The following is a 24,080-nucleotide window of genomic DNA, read 5'->3' on the forward strand; positions in this document are numbered from 1 at the left end:
AAATAAATTATAAAATAAAAAGGTTAAGCTTTAAAAAAATGAACGCAAAGCCACGATGACTGAGCTGGATCTGGTCAGAATCAGGAACTGGGGGTGCCCCCTCTGCAGCCCCCTCCTCCTCCAGCCCCCTCCTCCTGGATTTCCCTCTAAGTCAGAATTCTAAGGCCACACTGTTTCCTAACCCTGCCTTTCAAGACTAGAGTGCTGGGAATTCTTGGTGGGTGTGGAGGAGAGAAACGGGAAATTGTTCATTCAATAAATGTTTATTGAGCACCTACTGTGTACCAGGCACTACCCCAGGAACCACCCAGTGAGACAGAGTCTGAGGGGTGCCGGGAGGTATCTGGAGAACCTCCTTCCAGAAAGGTGAAAGGTCAAGTGTCTGGAAGGTGGAGGCCTCTAGAAACAGGAAAGCTGGGGGTGCACGGACTCCAAGGCTTGGCCTTCTCTGGGACACAGAGACACAAGCTTCTGGGGATGCGGACAGCTGCAGAAGCCCCCTCGGGCACTCATATCACCTCCTCTTTAGCACAGATATGCAGGACTTCTTGAGGGGCCCAATCTGCAGGTGGGCGTCCACACTCTCCAGGAAGAAGGCAGGCTTGAGCCTGCGTGTGAAGAGTGCTCCAAAATGGCTGTCCAGGCGGCTTTGGAAGGGGTCAATGGGTGAGGCTGGGGCGCCCCCCCTGCGGGCCCGGGAGGCCCTCAGCTTCCGCAGAAGGCTCATCTTGCCATCCCGCACCGCGTAGAAGGCCAGGGCTCGGTCGGCATATTCCAGGCAGATGCCGACCGTAGGTGAGAAGGGATGGGACAGGGGCATCTCCTGCCCGTGGAACCAGATGGAGAAGCTGCGTCCATTCCACTGCAGGCAGCAAGAGAGGGGATTCCGACCCAGACGGCCCCAGTCGTAGGGCGATTGTGGGGAGAAATCTTCAGCTATGACCCCCACGCTGACCCAGCCCTCGATAATCTCCACCTCCCAATAGTAGGTGCCCCGGTCCAGAGCACCCTCACCCAGCACCTGCTCACAGTGGGTGAATCGGATGGGTGACTCTGGGTAGTTAATGGGGCACAGCACCCTCTTGACACCTTTGGTTCCAAACAGTTGCAGGAACTTGTCTGCTGTGTCACTGTCCAGGTCCACAATGTAGGCAACTGCACCATGGGAGACAAGGGGCCCAGCATCAGGTCCTGGCCCCAGTGTCCACCTCCCCAGCACAGCCTTGTCCTCCCTCACCCTTCCAGCCCAGCTCAGTCCCCGGAAAGCACCCCTTGGGCAGGCTAGTTCACCCCATGAATGAGGAGAGTGATGGTTCTGGAAGGGGGTAGTGGGGGAGGCTGGACTGCCCCCCACCCCATGGACAGGGAGGCCACCCCACACTCTAGAAGGCCCAGTGTGAGTGTGCAGAGAGGAGACAGCCCAGGTGTCCACTTACACTTGAGGAAGTAATCCCGGGGAGCCTCACTCTCCAGGTGGTTGGTACTATCTGGATCCTGGGATTCAGCATCTGCTGCGGAGGAGACAGAGTGTGTGTGTGTGTGTGTGTGTGTGTGTGTGTGTGTGTGTGTGTGTGTGTGTGTGTGTGTGGGGGGGTGTTGTCCCCAGTTGGCCCTGACAGAATTTCTGTGCAGAGTGGGCCTGACCCCCCACACACACACACATGAGCCTGTGACTCCAATTCCTTCTTTCTCCTCCAGCAGCCTGAACCTGGGGACAGGGACATACCCAGATGTGGGTGCCTATCAGCGCGTGTGTCTGGCTACCATGTTTCTGCCCCCAGTGTTTTTGCTCCCAGGGACTCTAATGTGAGAGGCTGAGCTAGGGAAGTCCCCTCTGCTTCCTGGGCTGTGGTCAAAAGTCACTAAGGGATGTCAGCTCTGGTCACTGGTGGGAACGGGGGCCCTTCCTGCACCAGGCACACAGTGAACTTCTCTGACTAAGTGGGCAGCAGGCTGGGAGGGGGGGGGGTTAGGCAGGGAAGCCTGAGAGGGGTGAATTACACTCACCTTCTGAGCCCGGCTTCTGCAGCCCATCTCCAGCACTCCCAGGTCCCTGCAGCTGCTCCCACTGGTTTGCGCAGGCTGCAGCCAGCACGTCTCTCACAGTCTGCACAGCTTGGGATGACTTGGTGAAGCTGAGCTCCCTTGGGGGACTGGGTCCAGGGCCACACCCTTCTTCCAGGGCCAGCCTGAGGGCCAGGAGCTCCTGTGTCAGATGAATGTCCAGTAAGGTTCTTCTGGCCCCTGTTCCTCCTCACTGGGACTTGACGGCTGTGGCAGGAGGCTGGCATAGCCCCCATGGCCTTCTCTTACCCCCCCCCCCACACACACATACATTCACTGCTGCCTTAAAACTGCCCTTACCTGCAGGAAGCTTACGGAGTCGGCCTCAGGGACCTGGCTGAGGTTGTGGCGGGCACGATTAAGCCTGCTACGCTGTTCCTCCTGCCGCCTCAGGTCACCCTGGGAGTGGCCCAGCAGGGTGGCCTCCCCCTCCTCAATGAAGCCCAGCACCTCCGTCTGGAAGCCTTGCAGGGTGGCTGCAGCCTCTGCAAACAGCCGGCTCACCCGCTCTCGCTCTGCCACCGCTGCGCTCTTCATAGGATGAAAGTAGGCAGTGTGGGAAAAGAGCAGAGCACTGCTGTCTTATTTCATGTTTACTATGATATTATTATCATTGCCACCAGGGTTACTGCTGGGGCTCAGTGTCTACATGAGAAAGCCACTTTTTTCAGCAGCAGGCTTTTTTTTTTTTTTAAACCACTGATGAGCTCTGGCTTATGGTGGTGTAGAGAATTGAATTTGAGATTTTGGAGTCTCAGGCATGGAAGTCTTTTTTCATAATCACTGTACTATCTTCCCCACCCGCTACTTTCTCTCTTTTTTTTCTATACTTTATTTATTTAGTTATTATTATTATTAACATAGGGCTACTACTCAGCTCTGGGTTATAGTGGTGTGGGGGATTGAATGGTGAAGCCTTGGAGCTTCTTTGCACAACCATTATATTATCTACCCCCACCTCCCCAGGGGAGACAGTATAATGGTTATTCAAAAGCCTTTCAAGCCTGAGGCTCTAAGGTCCCAGGTTCAATCCCTAGCACCATCACAAGCCAGAACTGAGTAGTGCTCTGGTCTCTTTCTTTCTTGGTATCTTTCCCTCTGTATCTGTTCTTTCTCATTAAAATAAAATGAACAAAGATATTTAAAAATAAATAAAACTCAAATTATATAAAAAGAGAAATCAAGAGGGATGGGGAAGCTAGAGAAAGAGACACCTGCAGCACTATTTCGCCTCATGAAACTTCCCCCTTGCAGTTGGGCAATGGGGCCTTGAACCTGGGTCCTCATGGAACATCACTGTTTTAATCCATCTTTCCCAGACTACCCAATGCAGGGCACCAGGGTCCGCTTGAGCTGCCTGGATCCATGCTAGGGAACTGGAGACTCGCACCCTAATTGCAAGTGGACAGGGCCCTGAGCACAAGTTGGGACCACACTGAACGTCCACACTGCAGATGTGTGGAAGGGACAGACACCAGGATGGGGGGTCTCACCTTGATGAGGGCCACTGTGCGCCGGGACTGTGCAATGCCTGCACCTAGCTCATCCATGCGGTCTTCCACTGCACTCAGGACCTTGGACTGTTCAGCCTGTAGAAACCACCCTCCATGAATACAGCGTGGCCAGAGGTCACAGTCCTCCACTGGGGGGACCCACCAAAGGTGCCTGGGTGAGGCTGAGAGTGGCCTGACATCCTATAATACGCTATATATCACTGCCCCCAAAGAATCTGTGTCTCAACCCATTTCTGAAAAAAAAAAAAAAGGGATTCTGGGCAAATCCCCTGGGTCTTATGAGTCACAGCTCCAGGCAGGAGAGTCGGAAAATCCCAGGCCAGAGGCGCCAAGACCGGGCTGGAGGCCAAAGGAAATTGGGGGTGGAGGTAGACGGGGACACCGCGCACATGTTCCCACCATGGCCCGGAACCGCTGGACAGAGCGCTCAGTGTGCCTGACCCACCCTCCACTGCACTCCTGTCGCCTGCCACACCCATCCAAAAGCACTGCCACAGGCCTGGGCAAATTAGCCTGGGACCGACATAAACCAGGCCAGACCCATCCTTGTCTGCAAGAAACAGCCTCCCAGGACCCCGTGGGCCTGACCCATTTCCCTCCTGCTCCTGCCCCCCAAAGGCTCCAGCTTCGAGTCACCCCCCCCCCCCCATAGCCATCTTCTCATTCCCATTCAAGACTCTTCGCACAGCTAATGGATGACATTGCTAAGGCTCGCAAGGGACTAATGAGGAGCAACGTAGGAGCCCAGCCTGGAAGAACAGAACTGGGGGTGGGGTGGGGTGGGGTGCGCACTGCCCCTGCCCCTGCCCGGCCCGGCCTCCCACCCGGCCCACCTCCTGGAGCGCGCGCTCCTGCTCCAGCGGCACGAGCTCGTGGCCGCGGTGGTCCTGGGCGGCGCAGGCCTCGCACACGCACACCCGCTCGGCGCGGCAGTAGCGCTCCAGCGGCCGCAGGTGGCGCGGGCACAGGCTCTCCTCCAGCCGGCGCAGCGGCGGTACCAGGCGGTGCCCGCGCAGCGCGGGGTTGCGCTCGTGCGGGCTGAGGTGTGCGGGGCAGAAGGAGGCGAGGCAGGAGAGGCAGGAGAGCGCGGCGGGCAGGGCGGCGCCCTCGGGGCACGCGTCGCAGCGCACCGGCTCCTCGCCTGCGGGCCAGGGCTCCGGAGCGCAGGGCGCCGACGGCTCCGGGGTGCTGGGGGGCGCGCTGGGCGCGGCCGACTCGGGGCCCGGGGTCGGCTCAGGGCGGGACCCCGGGCCCGAGCCGTGACGGAGCTGCAGCAGCTCGGACAGCGTGTGGTTCTTGCGGAGCTGCAGGCCGTCGGGGAAGGGCTCCTGGCACAGCGGGCAGCGGGCCGCACCTCCGGGCCCGCCGGTGCCACCCGCGCCGCGATGAGGCCAGAGCGCGCCCAGGCAGGCGAGACAGAAGTTGTGGCCGCAGGGCAGCGTCACGGGCTCCCGCAGCGGCTCCAGGCAGATGGGACAACTGAAGGGCCCGCTGCCGTCCATGGCTCCGCGCCGCGCGGGCACCGCCTGTTCTGCTCCCGCCTGGGAGGGACCCGGCGCTTCGTGCGGCGGCGCCGCCCCCTGGGAGGGCGGCCAAGGGTCCGGCCCCCGCGTGTCTCGGGCTTGGACCGCCCCCCAGCTCCGCGGCCCGCCTGGTCCCTGGGCACCTCGCCACAGCCGGGATAGCGGGGCAGCCGCTGGGCCCCTCCTGATCCAGGGCCATCCTGGGCACTCGCCTCTTTGGCGGCTGAAAGTGGGGTGAGGACGCGGCGAAGGGGGCTGGGAAGGGGCCCACTCCCTTGTTAGCCACCCACTCCTCTGTCACCCACCCACTTCCAAGCCTCCTTCCCCTCCACAGCCAGGCAGGACAGGGCTCCGGAGGGGACCGAGTTCCCCTGTGTCCCCAGCACAGCTCCAGACCTCTCCTCTTCCAAACATTAGCAAAGTTCCGGAGCTGAGCTGCTGACAGCAGAGAAAATTATCTGCTGATGTGTCTGTGTTTGTGACCCTTAGCGACTCTATTTACCCCGGGTGGGGAACTTGGACTTTTTTCTCAACCTGAAATGGGAAGTTGATGACACCTACCAAGTCCCTTAGCTGAGGAATTCACTTTTTGCGAGGAATGCTGGTGGGCACCGATGGGTGGGAATGGGGTTACCCAAGTGGAGGTTAAAGAGTCTTTCAACTAGATTCTGCATTTACAATGGTGCACTTATTTATTTATTTTACCAGAGCTCTGGCTTATAGTGGTGCGGGGGCTTGAACCTGGGACTTGAGAGTCTCAGGCATGACTGTCTCTTTGCATAACTGTTATGCTATACCCCCACCCTGGTGCACTGTATTATATGTAAGTTATACCCTCGATAATGTTAAAAATACGGAACCAAGGGCTGGGCAGTGGTGCGCTGAGGAGCACACATTACTGTGTGGGATGACCAGCTATTTCTCTCCCTCTCTATCTCCCCCTTCCCTCTCCGTTTCTCTGTCTCTATAAACAAACAAACAAACCTATATCTGTATCTCACATCTATAGATAGATCGATATGAAGCCAGGAGACAGCTCTCCCAGTAGAGGGCTTGACACACTTCAGCATGCAAGAGTCCCCCAATCCACATGGAAACATCAGGCTGGGGGAGCTTCACCAGTAGCAGAGTGCCAGGGTGTTTGTCTCTCTCACTCCAGCTGATATTGGAAAGAGAAAGGAAAAAAAAAGACTGTGAGGGTAGGTGTCTGTGTTGCATTTGCACAGCCCGGTCACCACATGGCAGTGGGAGAAGCCCACAGCATAGGCCCTAGTAACACCAAAACAAAAACAAAACAAACAAACAAAAACAGCAGCAGGGGCTAGATGCTGGCACACCTGGTTAAGTAGCTACTCTACCAAGTGAGCCACCACCAGCTTTTTTTTTTTTTTTTTTTTTTTACCAGAGCACTGCTCAGCTCTGGTTTATCATGGTGCCAGGGATGCTGGAATCTCAAGCATAAAAGTCTTTTGTGGTGCACCTGGTTGAGCACATATATTACAGTGCACAAGGACCCAGGTTTGAGCCCCCAGTCTCCACCTGCAGGGGGAAAGCTTTACAAGAGGTGAAGCAGGTTTGCAGGTGTCTCTCTGTCTCTTTCCTCTCTATCTCCCCCTCCTCCTCTCAATTTCTGGCTGTCTCTATCCAGTAAATAAATAAAGATAATAATAATTTTTAAAAAAATCTTTTGCATGACCACTATGCCATCTCTTCAAGTCCTAGATATTTGTGTCTGAGAGGGAAGAAATGAGAACAAATAGCAGGGCACCAGTCTAGCACACACCATGGCAGAGACTCGAGTCAGGCTTTGTTGTTGTGGATTCAACACTTCATCCACTGTCACCTTCTGGGGTGAGCCAGGGAGTGACATTTTGACATTGCATTTCCTCTATCAGTTCTGAGGTTGATTGTACAAAATATAAATTATTTTTTAAAGAAATTTTTAAATATTTTATTTATTAATGAGAAATATAGGAGGAGAAAGAACCAGACATCACTCTGGTACATGTGCTGCCAGGTGCCGGGGATTGAACTCAGGACCTTGTGCCTGAGAGTCTAGTGGGTTAGCCACTGCACCACCTCCCGGACCACCATTGTTTTTTCTTAATATTTATTTATTCACTTGTTGCCCTTACTGTTTTATTGTTGTAGTTATTATCGATGTCGTCGTTGTTGGATAGGACAGAGAGAAATGGAAAGAGGAGGGAAAGAGAGGGGGAGAGAAAGATAGACACCTGCAGACCTGCTTCTCCGCTTGTAAAGTGACTCCCCTGCAGGTGGGGAGCCGGGGGCTCGAACCAGGATCCTCACACCAGTCCTTGTGCTTTTGCACCACCTGCGCTTAACCCACTGCACTACCGCCCGACACCTAATATCAATTTTTGTTGTTGTTGTTGTTGTTTTGCCTCCAGGGTTATTGCTGGGGCTCAGTGCCTGCACCAGTGATGAATCCACTGCTCCCGGAGGCCTTTCCCCCCCCTTTGTTGCTCTTGTTGTTGTAGCCTTGTTGTGGTTATTACTGTTACTGCTGATGTCGTTCACTGTTGGATAGGACAGAGAGAAATGGAGAGAGGAGGGGAAGACAGAGAGGGGGAGAGAAAGACAGACACCTGCAGACCTGCTTCACCACCTGTGAAGCGACTCCCCTGCAGGTGTGGAGCCGGGGGCTCGAACCAGGATCCTTACACCCATCCTTGCACTTTGTGCCACGTGCACTTAACCCGCTGCGCTACCACCCGACTCCCTCCCATCAATTATTTTAAGTGAGCCAGTTTTTTCTTTTTTTTGCCACCAGGGTTAGCACTGGGACTTTATGCCTGCAGGACTCCACTGCTCCTAGCGGAGCTTTGTTTAGTTATGTGTTCTAGATAGAGGATGAGAGAGGGCCTGCGAGGTGGTGAAGTGAATGAAGTGTTGAAGTCTCAAGCATATGGTCCCAAGTTCAATCCCCTCGCCCCTGGCATGCCATAAAAATATTTTTAATAGAGGGTAAGAGACAGACAGGTAGAAAGAGAGACATCTGGTCATGTTACCTTTGTAATACAAAGCTTTTTTTTATTATTATTTTCCTTTTCGTTGCCCTTGTTATTTCTTATTGTAGTTATTATTGTTGTTATTGATGTCATCGTTGTTGGATAGAACACAGAGAAATGGAGACAGGAGGGGAAGACAGGGGAAGGGAAATAGAGACACCTGCAGACCTGCTTCACCACTTGTGAAGTGACTCCCCTGCAGGTGCGGAGCCGGGGGCTGGAACCGGGATCCTTATGCCAGTTTTGCCCTTCACGCTATGTGCACTTAACCCGCTGCTCTACTGCCTGACTCCCCAATACAAAACTTTCATTGCTAAACATTTATACATATAGATATAACACACACATATTGTAAAAAAAAAAAATGCAACCTCTCATGACCCAAGTGAAGTGGAGGGGCCTAGGGAGGCAGCATAATGGCTGTGTAATAAGCTTCTGTGCCTGAGACTCTGAGGTGCAAGCACCACCATAAACCAGAACTGAGCAGTGTTATTAAAAAAAAAAAAAATCGAATGTCCAATGATGGGTTGATAAATTCCAATTTTTGTAAGAAATGCTGGAATATGAAAAAGGCTTGTTAAAAAAAAAACTGCTCTGAGGGTTGCAGAGGTGGCTCTATGGCAGAGCATATGCACGAGACACTAAGTTTGATCTCTGACACCAAATTAGAAATCAAAACAAGTGGTCCGGGAGGTAGCACAGTGGATAAAGAATCAGACTCTCAAACATGAGGTCTTGAGTTCAATCCCTGGCACACATGTGCCAGAGTGATGTCTGGTTCTTTCTCTCTCTCTCCTATCTTCTTAGGGGCTGGGGCAGTTTTTGCCATACAGGCATGTTGGTCCTGCTGTTGTCAGAGAACTCTATCCTGTGCTTTCTTCTGCGGAGCCCGAGGTCTCTAACTGGAGTGCTGGAGGGCGCTTGGCCTCAGCCCGATGGCACAGAGTCAAGGCCCTACCCTCCAGGAGCCAAAAGACCGGGTAGAGGGGCTGGGTGAAGATGTTGTGGAAAGTGTGCAGGAGCTGGGTCTCAGGTTCCAGGCTGTAGAAGGTAAGGCGGCCAGAGGTCAGGTCCAAATCCATGCCTAGGAGCTGCCCTGACACCTTTGGGAGGCGCTGGGACTGCCCGTCATGCCAGATCTGGGTGCCATCCTCCTGGATGCAGAGTCCCCAGGAGCTGGGTCCTCGGCCAATGTTGTCTGTGTGGCACCCCTGCTTGTGCCGTGGCAGCTCTGGGTAGGCGACACCCAGTGTCACCGAGTGGCTGGAGATGCGCACCTCCCAGTAGTGTCGCCCGGCGTGGAAGCTCTGGCTGCACTGCACCTGCCAGAGCTCAAAGTTCCTGGGCTCAGCTGGGCCACGGGGCTTGCGGCAGTGCTTCACCCGCTGGTCCTGCCGGGACAGGTGGAGGTGGCGGTTGGCACTGTCTGGGTCAAAGGTCAGATTACGGTAATCTGTTGGGGAAAGATGGATGAAAGGTGAGTGGGGGGAGTCGGGCAGTAGCGCAGTGGGTTAAGCAGAGGTGGTGCAAAGCGCAAGGATCCCAGTTTGAGCCCCGGCTCCCCACCTGCAGGGGAATCGCTTCACAAGCAGTGAAGCAGGTCTGCAGGTGTCTATCTTTCTCTCCCCCTGTCTGTCTTCCCCTCCTCTCTCCATTTCTCTCTGTCCTATCCAACAACAATGACAGCAATAACAACAATAATAGCTACAACAATGAAAACAAGGGCAACAAAAGGAAAAATAAATAAGTAAATAAATAACTTAAAAAAAAAGGTGAGTGGGTCAGGATGTGTCTGTCTATCCTTCTGTCTCTAGATGGCAGAGACAGTAATCGTAGCTTTACTGGAGAGAGGTGCCAGGTGCCCTGTAAGCTGAGTAGGCACGGGATAAGTTCACAGCAGCTCAGCCACCCTGTAAGCTCTATCTGGAAATGCTCCCCAACCTCACTCCACAGAAGAGGAAACAGAGGGTCAGAGAGGGTCCCTGACATGGTCATAAATGGGAGAACCGTGTCCAGAATCTCCGTAACACTGCAGGTGGCAGCTGCTCCCCAGATAAGTGGGGCCGGGCCCATGGGGAGTATGGGAAGGTGCTGTGAGGCACAGTCATAGCCCACATGCTCACAGCGCACACGCACACACACACACACACACACACACACACACACACACACACACGAAGCCACACCTGTGCCCACAGATAGACACAGCATGACAAGTTTCCTTACTCTGCCAGAGTTGCCTCCTCACTGGACATATCGGGCTCTGGACTGGCACATGGGGTCCTGGGTCCTCTACAGGGCAAGTCAAAGTTGAGAGAGGAGGTCAGCTACTTGCCAGTGGGAGGGACGGCTGGGCCAGAGGGAGGCAGAGATCCGGCGTCAGCCTTACCCAGGGGGTGCCGGTTAACAACCTCAGCGGGGACCTGGGGCGGGTCCCCCTCCTCTAGGACGAGGCTGCACAGCCGGCTCAGTGACTGCTTCAGGCTGTCCGTCAGCTGGTTTTCATCCCACTGAGGGGGAGTCAGTGGTCCAAGAGGCCCTGGGGGCACCAGGAGCTGTGATTCCTGAGCAGCAGGGACATTTACAGTGAGGCAGCAGGAGGGGTGGACACACAGCTCTCCACCCCCAAGCTGGTGCCTCAAGGTCTGGTACCTGGAGAAAGGTCCTGTCATCCTGCTGCTCCAAGAGGCCCCGGGTCTTGGTTTCATAGTGAGCCAAGGCCTGCAGGTGGGTCTGCAGTCGCTGCTCCTCTTCCCGGACCTGTGTCAGTGCCCGCGTCCTGGCCGTCTCGATATTCCTTAGTGCCAAGGCCTGCCGCATCTCCAGGGCACGCAGCAGACAGCAGAATTTGCCAGAGGCCACCGAAGCCATGGTACTGGCTGAGTTCTGGGAGGGCACAGGAGTTGGGAGTGGCCAGGGATCTATCCCCTCCACAGTGGGCCAGGGTTCGGGTCACTCGCTGGGCTGAGTGTTCCTAAAACATCCTTTCCACACCCCATCCCCTACTTAGTTCCTTGCTCCCTGCTGCCAGGAGGCATTTTTAAAAAAAATATTTATTTATTTATTTTTCCTTTTGTTGCCCTTGTTTTTTATTGTTGTTGTAGTTATTATTGTTGTTGTTATTGATGTCATCATTGTTAGGTAGGACAGAGAGAAATGGAGAGAGGAGGAGAAGACAGAGAGGGGGAGGGAAAGACAGACACCTGCAGACCTGCTTCACAGCCTGTGAAGCGACTCCCACTGCAGGTGGGGAGCCGGGGGCTCGAACCAGGATCCTTAAGCCGGTCCTTGCGCTTTGCGCCATGTGCAAACAGTTCGCTTCACCTAACCAGTGTCCTTAGACTGGCTGGAGTTTGCCTGAAGGCCATACCTGAGAAGGGGGGTGGGGGGTGGGCCTTGTACCTGGATCTGCCTGCTCTGCTGCTGCAGTTCATGGAGCTGGCTCTTAGCCTGGGCGACCTGCTGCTGGGTGGCTTCCCATATAGTCCTCAGCTGTGCCTGTGGTGCCCATCAGGGGATTGGAGACGGGAGAGAGCCAGGAAAAAAACGAGCGATAGACACAGAGATGGAGAGAGAGGAGAGTCAGAATTGGCTGCGGGACACTCTTTGTCAATAACGCCCACAGATGTTGGGTGCTCTCTCGTGTAGGACCCCAGAGCACCAGCCCTGTACTGTGACTATGTCACAGGAGAACGGGGTCAGACATTCAGAAGACCTAGTGAAGCCCTTTCCCCACCCAGAGCAGGGGGGATGGGAGCCTTGGGCAGTGCCGTGTGAATCAGGTGAACCCTTCCAAATGCCTGGCAGGTCCCTGCCCCTGTTGGACATGAGGAGATGGGGTGCTCTTATTTAGTTGGGACCCCTCTGGTTTCCTTGAGGATCAAAAAGTTGTACTGTCAGAGGAGCAGGCCACACCCCGTGGGTGCCAGGACCACCCTCAGCTGACAAGTCCACCCAGCAGGAGGTCCCGGCCCCGCCAGGAAGCTTGCCCTGTTCTGCCTTTCCTCTAAGAGCACGTGAAATCATGGCCTTTACTCCCCCTGCTTCACCAACAGGGAAGAAGAAGGCAGCACAGAAGCTGACAATGCGGCCTGTCAGCAGATATCTCTGAGTCCAACATTTGTGCCTTCTATCTCTGCCTTACTGCCTCCTGCAAGGTGAAACAGTAGGTCCTATATCAAGTAGGAGGGCAGACCCTCCAGGACCACCCCACTGGCCACCTCTCAGTCTCCTCACACCTGGAGGAAGCGTTCTCCCAATCACACACAAGGGTCCCCCTCCCCCATCACTTCTCTTCCCTCTGACAAAACTCTGGGTCCTCTAGAGCACTTGCCCTGCCCCCTCTCCTGTGTCGCTGTCACTCACTGACCTCTACTACAGACTTTCTCTCTCTGTCATTACTGGAGCTTCACCACTCTAGGGTGACCTCTCCAGAGGGAGAGAGAGAGAGAGACAGAGACAGAGAGACAGAGAGAGACCCTGGTTTCTCTAGTACACTGGGAGCAGGTTCTAATCTGGGTGGCCACATGACAAAGCCTCGAGCTATCCGGTGAATTATCTGCCCTCCACTGCAAACTTTCATGTCTGCTGCCTAGTCCGGGTGCCAGGAGTGAGCACTTCTAGTCTCCATTCTCTGTGACTTCAACAGCCACGGGGACTATCCGCCAGCACTCTGGGCTGAGGTCCTTAGCCCACCGCACTTAAACACTCCAGCAACTTGGCCACTCCTCGACTGTGACCTATCTCATCCACGGACTGTCACCAGCTCTAAAATCTCTACTCCCAACAATCTGTTTTCTGACCACCAGCAGCTCGGATCTGGGGATCAGAGCATCCCAACACCACCCCCAGCTGCCGCCCCAGGGTGTGGGCCCCTCCCGCTGCAAGGCCGCGGGGACTCGCCTCGCGCTCCCGGCGCTCCGTGTGCAGCAGCGCCCTCTCGTGGTGGCGACACTCCTGCACGGTGCACGCGCTGCAGGCGCAGCGGCCCTCGGTGCGGCAGAAGAGCTCCAGCGGCCACCCGTGCCGGGGGCAGCGCGCTCCCGGGTCCGGGGCGGGGGCGGGGGCGGGCTCGAACCCAGGCCCCTTGAGCACCACCTCGACGACGCCGCTGAGCGCCACGTTGCGGCGCAGCTCGGTGCCGTCGGGGAAGGGCTCCCGGCACTCGGGACACTCCTTCTCGCGGCCGCCCCACCAGTCGCGGATGCAGCCCCCGCAGAAGTTGTGGCCGCAGGGCAGCGTCACCGGGTCCCGGTAGAGCAGCAGGCAGATGGCGCACGACAGCTTCTCCTCCAGCTGTTCTGCGGCCATGGCCGTGGCAGCACCAGGAAGTCCGGGTCCGCCGGGCCTCCTTAAAGGGACCGCGGTTCCGCGGGCGTGGGGGGGCCGGAGGGGTGGTGCAGCGGGAGTCGCCAGGGCCGCCTGGGAGACCGGCGGGACAGCCCCGCTCCCACGACCTCGGGCCACCTGTCACCTCCAGACCTTCAGCTGCAGCGCGCCTGGCACCCGGGCTCCACTGCGCTCACAGCTCCCACTTGTCCCCTGCTCCTGTGGGTGGTGGGTGTCGGGGGTGGGTACCTGGGGTCCGGCTCTCGGGCCCCACCCATCTTGGGACCTTCACCTCACTTCCCTAGACAACCACAGCCCAGCCCTGTTGCCTAGACAAGGACCTCTGGAATCCCATGGAGGCTCCTGGCTGAGGGCCACTTGGAGGTTCTCTGGGCCTCCCCCGTTCTCTTCCTCCCAGGATTTGAACAATTAACTAAGATGTGAGCAGGCATGCAGTTCTGTGGGAGAATCTGTTTTGCATAGATGACGTCCAAGATTCATATGCCACCAAGAAAAAAAAGACTGACTGTATATGGGAACACCTGGCACAGAGATTGGGGTGCCCGGCACTCACCAAATGCTCCCTCAAGTGCTCGGCTGGTTTAGCTACTTGCCAGATATGGCATCTCCTTCTCCTGCCTGATTCTGGTCCTTTTAAAAGCGAACAATGAATTGGAAATTCCTGGTCACTAAGAGGCCAGCCAACACCGCGTTACTCATCACCTTCAGTGAAAACTCAAACCAGTTCGGTGCACTTGGACTTCGCTCTTGGTGTTGGTCCTCGACTGCAGGTCCAAGTGTCACTTCTAGATGACTCACTTCTGTAGCTGAGCAGAGTAGGAAGGTCCTGACACTAAGCCACTTCCTTGGGCTGCTGTTGTCCTAGGACAAGTAAAGGGGGCGGGGATGGGGGTGGGAGGGCTAGTTCTCCATGCTTTCTGTTGTGATATTGATGTGTTTCCCTTTTTGGAAACTGTACAGAGCTAGATCTTTGCTGCTTATTAGGCAGCCTTTTAAAAAAGCATTCAAAAGAATATTTTTATTATTCATTGGACAGAAAAAATAGAGGGGTGGGGAGAGATGGGAAGAGGAGACACCTACAGTACTGTTTCACTGCTTGTCAAGCTTTCCTCTTTAAGTGGGGACGTTGGGCTTGAACTCAGGTCTTTGTACATAACATGTGCGTTCAACTAGGTTCACTATCGCCTGGCCCGTGGCAATCTTTATTTAGAATGGAAAATAGCATAACTACTCAGAATGGGCATAGCTTTCCTTTTTTTTTTTTTATTAATACTTATTCCCTTTTGTTGCCCTTGTTTTATTGTTGTAGTTATTGTTATCGATGTTGTCGTTAGATAGGATAGAAAAGGAGAGAGGGGAAGACAGAGAGGGAGAAAAACAAGACACCTGCAGACCTGCTTCACCGCCTGTGAAGCAACTCCCCTGAAGGTGGGGAGCTGGGGGCTTGAACCAGGATCCTTACGCTTTGCACCACTTGTGCTTAACCCACTGTGCTACCACCCGACTCCCGGGCATAGCTTTCTGAGCACCTAGTACAAATCTATCTATCCTGGCCATCTGCCATGCAGTGAGCACTGTGCAAGGGATGCATGCTCAGGGCTGGCAAATCTCTCAGGAGATTTGTGGGAGAAGCCAAAGCCAAAACCTTTATTTATTTTTTCATTGTCATCTTTATTGAATAGAGACCGCCAGAAACCAAGAAGGAAAAGACAGATAGAGGGGAGAGAGACACACACACCTGCAGCACTGCTTTACCATTTGAAAAGCATTCCCCCTGCAAATGGGGACGGGGGCTAGAACCTGGGTCCTTGTGCATTGTTAATCTGTATATTCAATCAAGGACACCGCCAAACACCCCCCCCCCCTTCTCCTATCCAAAGCTCTGCTCAGCTCTGGCTTATGGAGGTGTAGGGGATTGAACCTGGGACCTTGGGGTTTCAGGCATGAGTTTCTTTGCATAACCACTTGCTATCTCGCCCACTCCCCTTTTCTCCTGTACTTGTCTTCATCCGCTAGATCACAGGACCCCGGCACCCTCGGGAGGTGTAGGTGTGCAGACATGTGTATGGCGGGGCCCCCTTCCTACTCGTCAAGTAACACAACCCCACCAGGGGGACTGGCTGCTCCCAGGACACAGGCCCAGACCCGCTTCAGCAGAATCAGCTTTCTTTACACTCCTCCCCCAGCCCCCACCCGTGCCATCACCAGCAGAGTCCTCTTCACTCCCAAGCCATGTGCCTGCTGGCAGGGTGGTGGAGGGACTGCCTCGAGCCGGGCACATCACCCCAACTCGGTCTTCAGGTGCTCCAGCGGTGAAGTCTGTCTGACAGGGTGGCTCGAGAGGCCTAGCCTGTCCTGAGCTAGGTGGCCCTCAGTAGATCCCATAGGTGGGCTCATGACTGTCCCGGTACCGGTCGAGGTAGCGCAGGGGCTGCCCGTGGGGAAAACGCTTCTGCTTGGGGTGGTATGGGGGAGGCCGCACAAATTCAAACACAGGCTCCCTCATGTCTGCAAGAGTGAAGGCACAGGTGAGGGTGGCTGCTGGCCTGGGCCCCCTTACGGGTCAGGAGAGGGCTAAGCTCAGGCCTGCCACCCCTCCTCTTACCCCTCCCTGCTCTTACCCAGTAGCTGGTGGAAGACCTGGGTGACCGAGTCATCCCAGCGGCACTGGAAGAAGGCCAGGCCCGCTGGAGTCATGGTATCCTGGTGTTTCTTATAGAAATCAAAAGTGTGGAAGGTCCGCTGCGCAAGCTGGTAGCTATGAAAAAAAGGGGGTGGGGGCGCAGAGCAGTTAAGAATGGAGAGGGGTGCATCAGTCACATACGCCACCTCTAGCCCTACCAGGAGGGGCCCAACAGCCTCTGCGTAACACAGTGCCCTTTCTGCTCTTCTCAAGGCTTGAGTCAAGAGAAGAGCGCAGAGGGCCAGGGATGTAGCTTGGTGCTGGAGTCTCTGTAGGTCTGAGGCCCTGGGTTTGATCCTTTTGACTTCCCCTGACCCCTCCAAACTGAGCAAGACCACCCCTCGCCCCAATCCCTGGGAGACTGGGCTGAGGTATGGGGTGTATGTATGAGAGGGGTGAAGGTTACCAGGGTGAGGGCCGGGTATCCTCAGAGAAGTCAATCAGCTTGTCCTGCTTGAAGAGCAAGAAGGCAAAGCGATGGAATCCAGAGCCCTGGGCAGGGAAGGGGCGGAGGTAGTGACACGTCTCTTGTCCTTCGGTCACCCTGTTGCCTGGGATGTTGGTTCTGGTAGGAGGAAGGGCATCTGTTAACTGTACTCGAGGGGCTGGGAATATGGTGTGGTGGTGAAGTGTGGGACCTGCAAATGCAGGGTCCCCAGTTTAATTCCTGGTACTGCACATCCAGAGTGATGCTCCGGTTTCATTCTTTCACTCTTTTATTAGTAAATAGATTTGGGGTTGTAGAGAGAGAGAGTTCTCTAGTAAGCCACATGTCTTACCATGGGTGCAGTTGAAGTCCTGGCACTATGGTGTGTCTCCTCTCTATCTGAAAAAGCTAGCTAGAGCAGGTGGAGAAAGCATGATGGTTACGTAAAGACTCCCATGCCTGAGGTTCCATAGTCCCAGGTTCAATCCTCTATACCACCATAAGCCAGAGCTGAGCAGTGCTCTGGTAAAAATAAATAAACCAAAACAAATAAAAATAAATAAAACCAAATCAAACAAACAAAACTAGCCAGATTGGTGAAACTGTGTTTGTATAAGACCCTGGTACCACAAGTAAGTAAATAAATGACAATATCTAACCTCTTAGTCAATGGCTGAGTCTACCCAGATATTTAAATTTGGAGTTCCCTGACTGACCTTTGCTCCCTGGCCTTGTGCTCATAGTCAAAGGTCATCTATAAAACAAAAGCCCAGGGGGCCGGGTGGTAGTGCACCTGGTTGAGTGTACATGTTACAGTGTGCAAGGACCCAGGTTCAAGCCCCCAGTTCCCATCTGCAGGGGGAAAGCTTCCAGAGTGGTGAAGCAGGGCTGCAGGTATCTATCTCTCTGTCTCTCTTCCTATCACCCCCTTCCCTCTCAATTTCTGGCTATCCAATAAATAAAAAAATAATAATGAGAAAAAAAAAAAAGAAAACAAAAGCCCATGGTCTGGGAGGTGGCACAGTGGATAGTGTTGGACTCTTTTTTTTTTTTTTTTTAATATTTATTTTATTTATTTATTCCCTTTTGTTGCCCTTGTTGTTTTACTGTTGTAGTTATTATTATTGTCATTGTTGGATAGGACAGAGAGAAATGGAGAGAGGAGGGGAAGACAGAGAGGAGAGAAAGATAGACACCTGCAGACCTGCTTCACCGCCTGTGAAGCGACTCCCCTACAGGTGGGGAGCTGGGGTTCGAACCGGGATCCTTATGCCGGTCCTTGTGCTTTGCGTCACCTGCGCTTAACCCGCTGCGCTACAGCCCGACTCCCAGTGTTGGACTCCTAAGCATGAGGTTTTGAGTTCGATCCTTGGCAGCACATGTACCAGAGTGAAATCTGGTTCTTTCTCTCTTTCTTCCTACCGCTTTCATAAATAAATATTAAGAAAAAAAAAACTGTTATATGAAAAACTGAGAAATGTCACGTATGTACAAACTATTGTATTTACTGCCGAATGTAAAACATTAATTCCCCAATAAAGAAATTAAAAAGAAAAAAAAAAAAGGTCCTAGGCATCTAACAACTGCCAGAAGCCTCTTACCTTTCAGAGTGAGACATGGTGGTGGCATGACCTTGGTTTTATAGGCAAAGAAGTCAGCTCAGAGACCTGCGGGAGCTCCCAAGCCCTACTGCCTACTTTTGCTTCTGTTACCTGTCCCCACCTACTGAACGGCAGGGCTCCTGCCACTCTCCTTCAGAAAGAGGGGATGGGACGCCTCCTGTTGGGGGAGGTTGATCTATGGCGAGTCAAGGCTGAAATTCGCATGCAGTTCCTCCAGGAATGTTTCCCCGCTGACCCACCCCCACCCGATACTCACACCAGCCAGTGGATGTATTCAGCCTCGGGTTCCAGCAGGTGTCCATCTGCACACAAACACACCCTGATGACCTGGGGCATAGCTGCCATCCCCAGCCATCTCTTCAGACCATGGCTCTGCACCTTAGACCCACCCCCGCCTCCTAGGGCACTGGCTCACAGGGGGTGAGGAAGGCAGGAGACTGCGAGACCCAACCTCCTACCCAGATTGGTGAGCAGCAGTGTCCACAGAGATCCATCCTCTGCTTCATATGTCACCTCTGGAGCTTGGGCAGCCTGGTGGGACAGAAACAGAATGGGAGAACTGTCACGCCCAGTAGGGTCAGATAAGCTGTTGCGAAGAAGCCCTGTTTTTGGAGGGCAGGATTCTGAGGGAGTCGTGAATAAGGGCAAGTCCCTTCTCACAAGGCAGGCTGGCAAAGAGGCTTAGAGAAGAGATGCTACAGAGCGGTCTCTGCAGAGCTCCAACCCGACCCTGAGAAAGCTCGTATGTCAGTGGGTGGGACTGAGAGGACACTGGAAGACACTGGCCAGTCACAGGGGTACTGATACAGAATTTCTTCTCTTTCCTTCTTTGGACCCGAGTAAAGATCCTAGTTTGAGGCCCCGACTCCCCACCTGCAGGGGGTCACTTCACAGTCGATGAAGCAGGCCTGCAGGTGTCTATCTTTCTCTCCCTCTCTGTCTGTCTTCCCCTCCTCTCTCCATTTCTCTCTGTCCTATCCAACAACAATAACAACAATAAAACAGCAAGGGCAACAAAAGGGAATAATAATAATAATAATAAAGATAAACCCCAAACTAGGCTGTATAAATGCCATTTTCATCAAGATTTTCAAAATGGAATTGCCTGGGGCCCCAAGCTAGGATCTGTCCATTAGCAGGGCAGGGAGGAGCGAGTGGTTACCTCTGTCGGTGTGACCTCGTTGCCGTAGTACACAGGCATCAAGTCTTCCTCTCCCACTGCGTAGGACACATGCAGGGGGACACGGGGCACAAAGGTGGCACCTTGGAACAAATCTCGGTAGAGGCCATAGTACTCAGCCACACGTTGTTTGTGATAGGGGCCGCAGGTCCGCTCCCACTCTGCCCGCACAGCTTCCAGAGGGATTTGTGCTGAGAAGGAACAATGTGGGTTGAGGTACAGGGGTGAGATGGGCAGATGTGTGGTGGGGGGCATGCTGTCGCTGGGGGTTAGGGGGCTTACCTGTGCGGAGGCGGGCAGCCCGTTCCACCTCTGCATTGCTTTGCAGCTCTCGAAGAATCTGTTTCCTTTCCAGCAGCTGCTGAGTTCGGTTCACCTTAGGAGGAGGCAGTCCAATATCAATCTTGTCTTTGGAATCTGGGGAGGGAGGTGTGTTGGAGGAGTCACCATCAAGTTCCCATTCATCAGCCTGTCTAGTCGTCTTACTCATCCATCTCTGGGCTAATACTTTGTCTTTAACTCACAAAACAAAAATACACTGTGCACTCTGACTCACAAGGTCCAGCTGCTAAACAAACTAGCTATAACTGAAGATTATCATTTCTTTTTCTTTTCTTTCAAAAATATTTATTTACTAATGAGAGTGAGAAGGCCAGAGCACGCGATGCTGCAAGGCATACCTGAGAGCCCATCTTTATCCACTTCCTGTGTGAGGATTAAATAAACATTCTTTTTAAAATTTCAATAGGTGGGGGGGTGAGGGGTGGGCTGGGTGGTGGCGCACCTGGTTAAGTGCATACATTACAGTATGCAAGGACCCAGGTTCCAGCCCCCACCCCCCATCTCCCATCTGCAGGGGGGATGCTCCATGAGCAGAGAGGCAGGTCTTTCAGTGTCTCTGCCCTATTCAGTAATATTAAAGAAAAAAAATTAATGGGGCCTAGTGGTGACACACTTGGTTGCGTGTATGTTACACTGCACAAGGACCTGGGTTCAAGTCCCCACCTGCAAGGGGGAAAGCTTCAAAAGTGGTGAAATAGTGCTGCAGGTATTTCTCCATCTCCCCCTTCCCTCTCAATTTCTGTTTCTGTCCTAAATTAAGAAATATATTTTTAATTTTTTTTAAATTAAAAAAACTCAATGGGGTGTGTGTGCCTTTGACCCCACGGAGCAATTTGATGAGACTGACACAATCACTTCATTTTACAGTGATGAAAAGTGAAGCTCAGAGAAGTCACTCTTAGGGTTGAAATCAGGTCTTACGGGGTCTATGCCTCTGCCTTTAACCACTGAAAGAGCTGCTCCTGTAGGGTCTCAGTGATGGCCCACCCACTAGAGTGCATACTTTACCACTGCCTGGGCCCAGGGTTTGAGCCATCAGTCATCACACGAGAGAAAGAACCTGTATGGATAAGCTTCACAAGTGGTGAAGAAGTGCTGTGATATCTCTCATTCTCTCTCTCCTGTCTAAAAAAAAAAAACCCAAAAAATCTGCTGCTGTAAATGTGTTTCCCAAAAGTAAAGTAAGCTTCTCAAGGATAGATGCTGTGGCATAAATTCCTAAGTGTCCCTTTTGCCAGGCTGGTGGCCTAAGTAGCAAAGCTGAACAAAAATGCAGTCACAAATTATGTGATCAAAAATCTCCTCAGTACCCATAAAAAGGTACATGATCAAAACAAGAGACTTACTGTCCCTCTTGATTAACAGGTTTGATAGAAGTCTCCTGTTGGGAGTCGGGCGGTAGTGCAGCGGGTTAAGTGTATGTGGCACAAAGCGCAACGACTGGTGTGAGGATCCTGGTTCGAGCCCCCGGCTCCCCACCTGCAGGGGAGTCACTTCACAGCTAGTGAAGCAGGTCTGCAGGTGTCTTTCTCTCCCCCTCTCTTGATTTCTCTCTGTCCTAGCTAACAATGATGACAACAATAATAACTACAACAATGAAAAACAACAAGGGTAACAAAAGGGAAAACAAACAAATATAAAAAAATTTAAAAAGAAGTTTCCTGTCAGCCACCCCCGGTTGTGGACCGGGGCTGATGAAGGCCTGTCTCCCCGCAAGAACGTAGCCCCTAGAATTACAGGCACAAAGACAGACCCTTCCCACCACTCAGTAGGCAGCTGGTCCTGCTGTCTGCCATCTACCCTGGTGACTATTTCTAGTCTATTCTAGTTAGCTGCAACCTTTTCTACAACTCTGCTAACAGCTGACTTACTCTCCTGGGTCCTCCACTTGTCCAACCACCACCACCACTCAAAACAAGCTATTTACTATATCACGTGGGTTCCTGAGTCACCTGCTTGAGGCTTTCAATTTCCTTCACCAAGGTCTTTAACACACTGAGTGCCACACACTGAGCAATAGGAAGATTAGGAGGGGGGGCTGGGTGGTGGCGCACCTGGTTGAGTGCATGTTACCGGGTTTGAGTCCCCGGTCCCCACCTGCAGGGGGAAAGCTTTGTGAGTGTTGAAGCAGTGTTGCAGGCGTCTCTCTCTTCCCCCTTAACTTCTGACTGTCTCTACCCAATAAATAAAGATTAAAAAAAAAAAAAAAGGAGATTCAGAGGTTGTCAATCCAGGCAGAACATGGAGCAAGTCAGGTCAGTGCGGCCAGGGATGCCTCCTAGAGTGTTTTAGCAGAGGGGCGATGTAACTCTGAACTGAGCACAAGGTTTTAGGAGTAGGAATGTACCCAACTCCAGTAGTGAGTGGTAGGGATTTTGCAAGTAGGAGAAGCAAAGAGATGTGGTGGGATTAAACTGCCAACAGGGTGTGCTGAGACACGGGCACACGCCGAGTACACGAGGTCCGCCCCGAGCTCCGTCTCCCTCCCCGCACCTGACTTCTCCAAGAAATACTCTCGGTAGGTCCGCCACCAGTGCGGGGCCCGCGCCTCCTCCTCCGCCCGGCGCCGGTAGCGGCTGAAGCTCCGGTACTTCTCCAGCTTATCCAGGTTACTCACGTCGATGTCCTCGTTGGGCATCGGCCCCAGGGGGGCAGCCCGGCGACTCAGGACGGCTGCGGGCAGAGAGGGGCGTCAGGCCGGCTCCAGCCCTGTCTGCGGGGGCTCGAGCTCGGCGCTGGCTGGAGCCCCGGGGACCGGGCCGTAACGGAGGCTCCCAGGAGCTTCCCAGCCACAGAGAACTCACCCGAAGTGCTCAAGCCCCGCCATTTGGGAAATCCGTGCAGCGCGCCCCGCCACAAGGGTGCCGCCATCTTGGCTCCGCTAGGCGCCGGCCGCCCTAGGACCCGAGCAGAGCTGCCCGAGCTGCGCCTGTACGCCCGCCCGCTCGCCAGACCCCGCCCAGGGCCCTCGGAGCCACGCCCCCCGCGCACCAGACCCCGCCCAGGGCCCTCGGAGCCACGCCCCCCGCGCACCAGACCCCGCCCAGGGCCCTCGGAGCCACGCCCCCCCGCTCCTTCCCGGGACTCGCGAGATTTGTGGTGGGGCGGGAGACTCTGGACGCCTGCGCGGCGAAGCCTCGCCGCGAGCGGTTTGGGGTCTAGCACGCGTCCAACCACCAGGGGGCGACACAGACCCGGGGTGCTCGGGGGAAGTCACTCGACCCCGGAAGGCTAAACGCCAGAGTATCGCAGTCGTGGGAGGGGGGGGTCCCCGCACGGACGTTGCAGTCAAACTCCTTGGCTTCCAATTCCAAATTGTCGCTACCTTGTCCTTGCATTTGTTGGAAGGAAAACAAAATACTCCAGGGCCAGGAGCTAGCTCACTTGGTAGACGGTTCATCTCCACTGAGGGAGGACAGAAAGAACCCTGCTGTGCTCCCCCCTAAGATAAAAAGAATAAAAAAGGGGCCCAGGGGTAGATAGCATAATGGTTATGTAAACAGACTCCCATGCCCAAGGCTCCAAAGTCCCAGGTTCAATCCCCTGCAGCACCATAAACCAGAGCTGAGCAGTGGGTGGGTCGGTGGATCGGAGCACACCTGGTTGAGCAAGGACCCCGCTTTGAGCCCCCCCACCTGCAGGGAAAGCTTTGAGTGCTGAAGCCGTGCTGCAGGTGTCTCTCTCTCCCTCCAATAAAGACTCAACTGTCTGTGGCCTGGGAGATGAGAGCTACCAGCCTACCAGCCGTACTTAATGCCAGTAATAATGCAGAGCCGTGACGGGCACGGAGCAGTGTCACTGTCACCCGGCTCTCCCATCACCGAGCAGGTTCCGCTCCTGCTGGTCAGAGGCCTACTCTTGCCCTGTCCCTCTGCTCTCCCTTCTACAGCGGCAGTTGGTCCGCTGAAATGCGAATTAAGATCCAACCCCGTTAAAACCCTTTGATGAAAAGGCAAGACCTGAATACAAAAGTTCAGGGGCAGGTGGGTAGTGGCCGAGAGCAGTTACAGTGCACAAGGTCCCAGGTTCTAGCTCCGGGTCCCCTTCTGCAGGGTGGTGAAGGAGGGCATTAGGTCTCTTTCTCCTTCCTTATGACCCCTCCCTTTTTTTCGTCTATGATAATATATTTAAATATTTATTCCTTTTTGTTGCCCTTGTTTTATTGTTGTAGTTATTATTGATGTCGTTGTTGTTAGAATAGAGAGAAACGGAGAGGGGAAGACAGAGAGGGGGAGAGAAAGGCAAACACCTGCAGACCTGCTTCATCATCTCATCTGTGAAGCGACTCCCCTACAGGTAGGGAGCTGGGGGCTCGAACTGGGATCCTTATGTGGGTCCTTGCAC

The 24,080-nt window shown here is 54.0% G+C and overlaps 3 protein-coding genes across 4 annotated transcripts; all 3 read right to left on the reverse strand.

Annotated features, from left to right (window-relative positions):
• Positions 1-244: 244 nt before the first annotated feature.
• TRIM47 (tripartite motif containing 47) lies at positions 245-5,395 on the reverse strand. 2 transcript variants are annotated; one of them, XM_016194119.2, is made up of 6 exons: positions 4,412-5,395; positions 3,558-3,653; positions 2,365-2,595; positions 2,008-2,206; positions 1,437-1,508; positions 245-1,155 (listed from the first exon to the last, which is right to left on the reverse strand). In XM_016194119.2, exons 1-6 carry the CDS (start codon positions 5,078-5,080, stop codon positions 515-517), a joined length of 1,908 nt encoding a protein of 635 aa, XP_016049605.1. In that variant the 5' UTR covers positions 5,081-5,395; the 3' UTR covers positions 245-514. The 2 variants fall into 2 exon arrangements, with proteins under 2 accessions (XP_016049605.1, XP_007536790.1); XM_007536728.3 differs by having other exon boundaries at positions 1,437-1,511.
• A 427-nt stretch (positions 5,396-5,822) lies between these two features.
• Positions 5,823-13,877, reverse strand: TRIM65 (tripartite motif containing 65). The gene is made up of 6 exons (XM_007536748.3): positions 13,036-13,877; positions 11,536-11,631; positions 10,786-11,019; positions 10,523-10,697; positions 10,360-10,425; positions 5,823-9,586 (listed from the first exon to the last, which is right to left on the reverse strand). Exons 1-6 carry the CDS (start codon positions 13,441-13,443, stop codon positions 8,997-8,999), a joined length of 1,569 nt encoding a protein of 522 aa, XP_007536810.1. The 5' UTR covers positions 13,444-13,877; the 3' UTR covers positions 5,823-8,996.
• A 1,274-nt stretch (positions 13,878-15,151) lies between these two features.
• MRPL38 (mitochondrial ribosomal protein L38) lies at positions 15,152-22,694 on the reverse strand. Its single transcript, XM_007536729.3, has 9 exons — positions 22,541-22,694; positions 22,230-22,409; positions 19,677-19,811; positions 19,377-19,585; positions 18,673-18,745; positions 18,471-18,516; positions 16,572-16,730; positions 16,104-16,240; positions 15,152-15,990 (listed from the first exon to the last, which is right to left on the reverse strand). The coding sequence occupies exons 1-9, from the start codon at positions 22,605-22,607 to the stop codon at positions 15,854-15,856; spliced, it is 1,143 nt and encodes a 380-aa protein (XP_007536791.1). The 5' UTR covers positions 22,608-22,694; the 3' UTR covers positions 15,152-15,853.
• Positions 22,695-24,080: the final 1,386 nt, after the last annotated feature.

This window comes from Erinaceus europaeus, chromosome 12 (assembly GCF_950295315.1).
Source record: "Erinaceus europaeus chromosome 12, mEriEur2.1, whole genome shotgun sequence".
NCBI lineage: Eukaryota > Metazoa > Chordata > Mammalia > Eulipotyphla > Erinaceidae > Erinaceus > Erinaceus europaeus.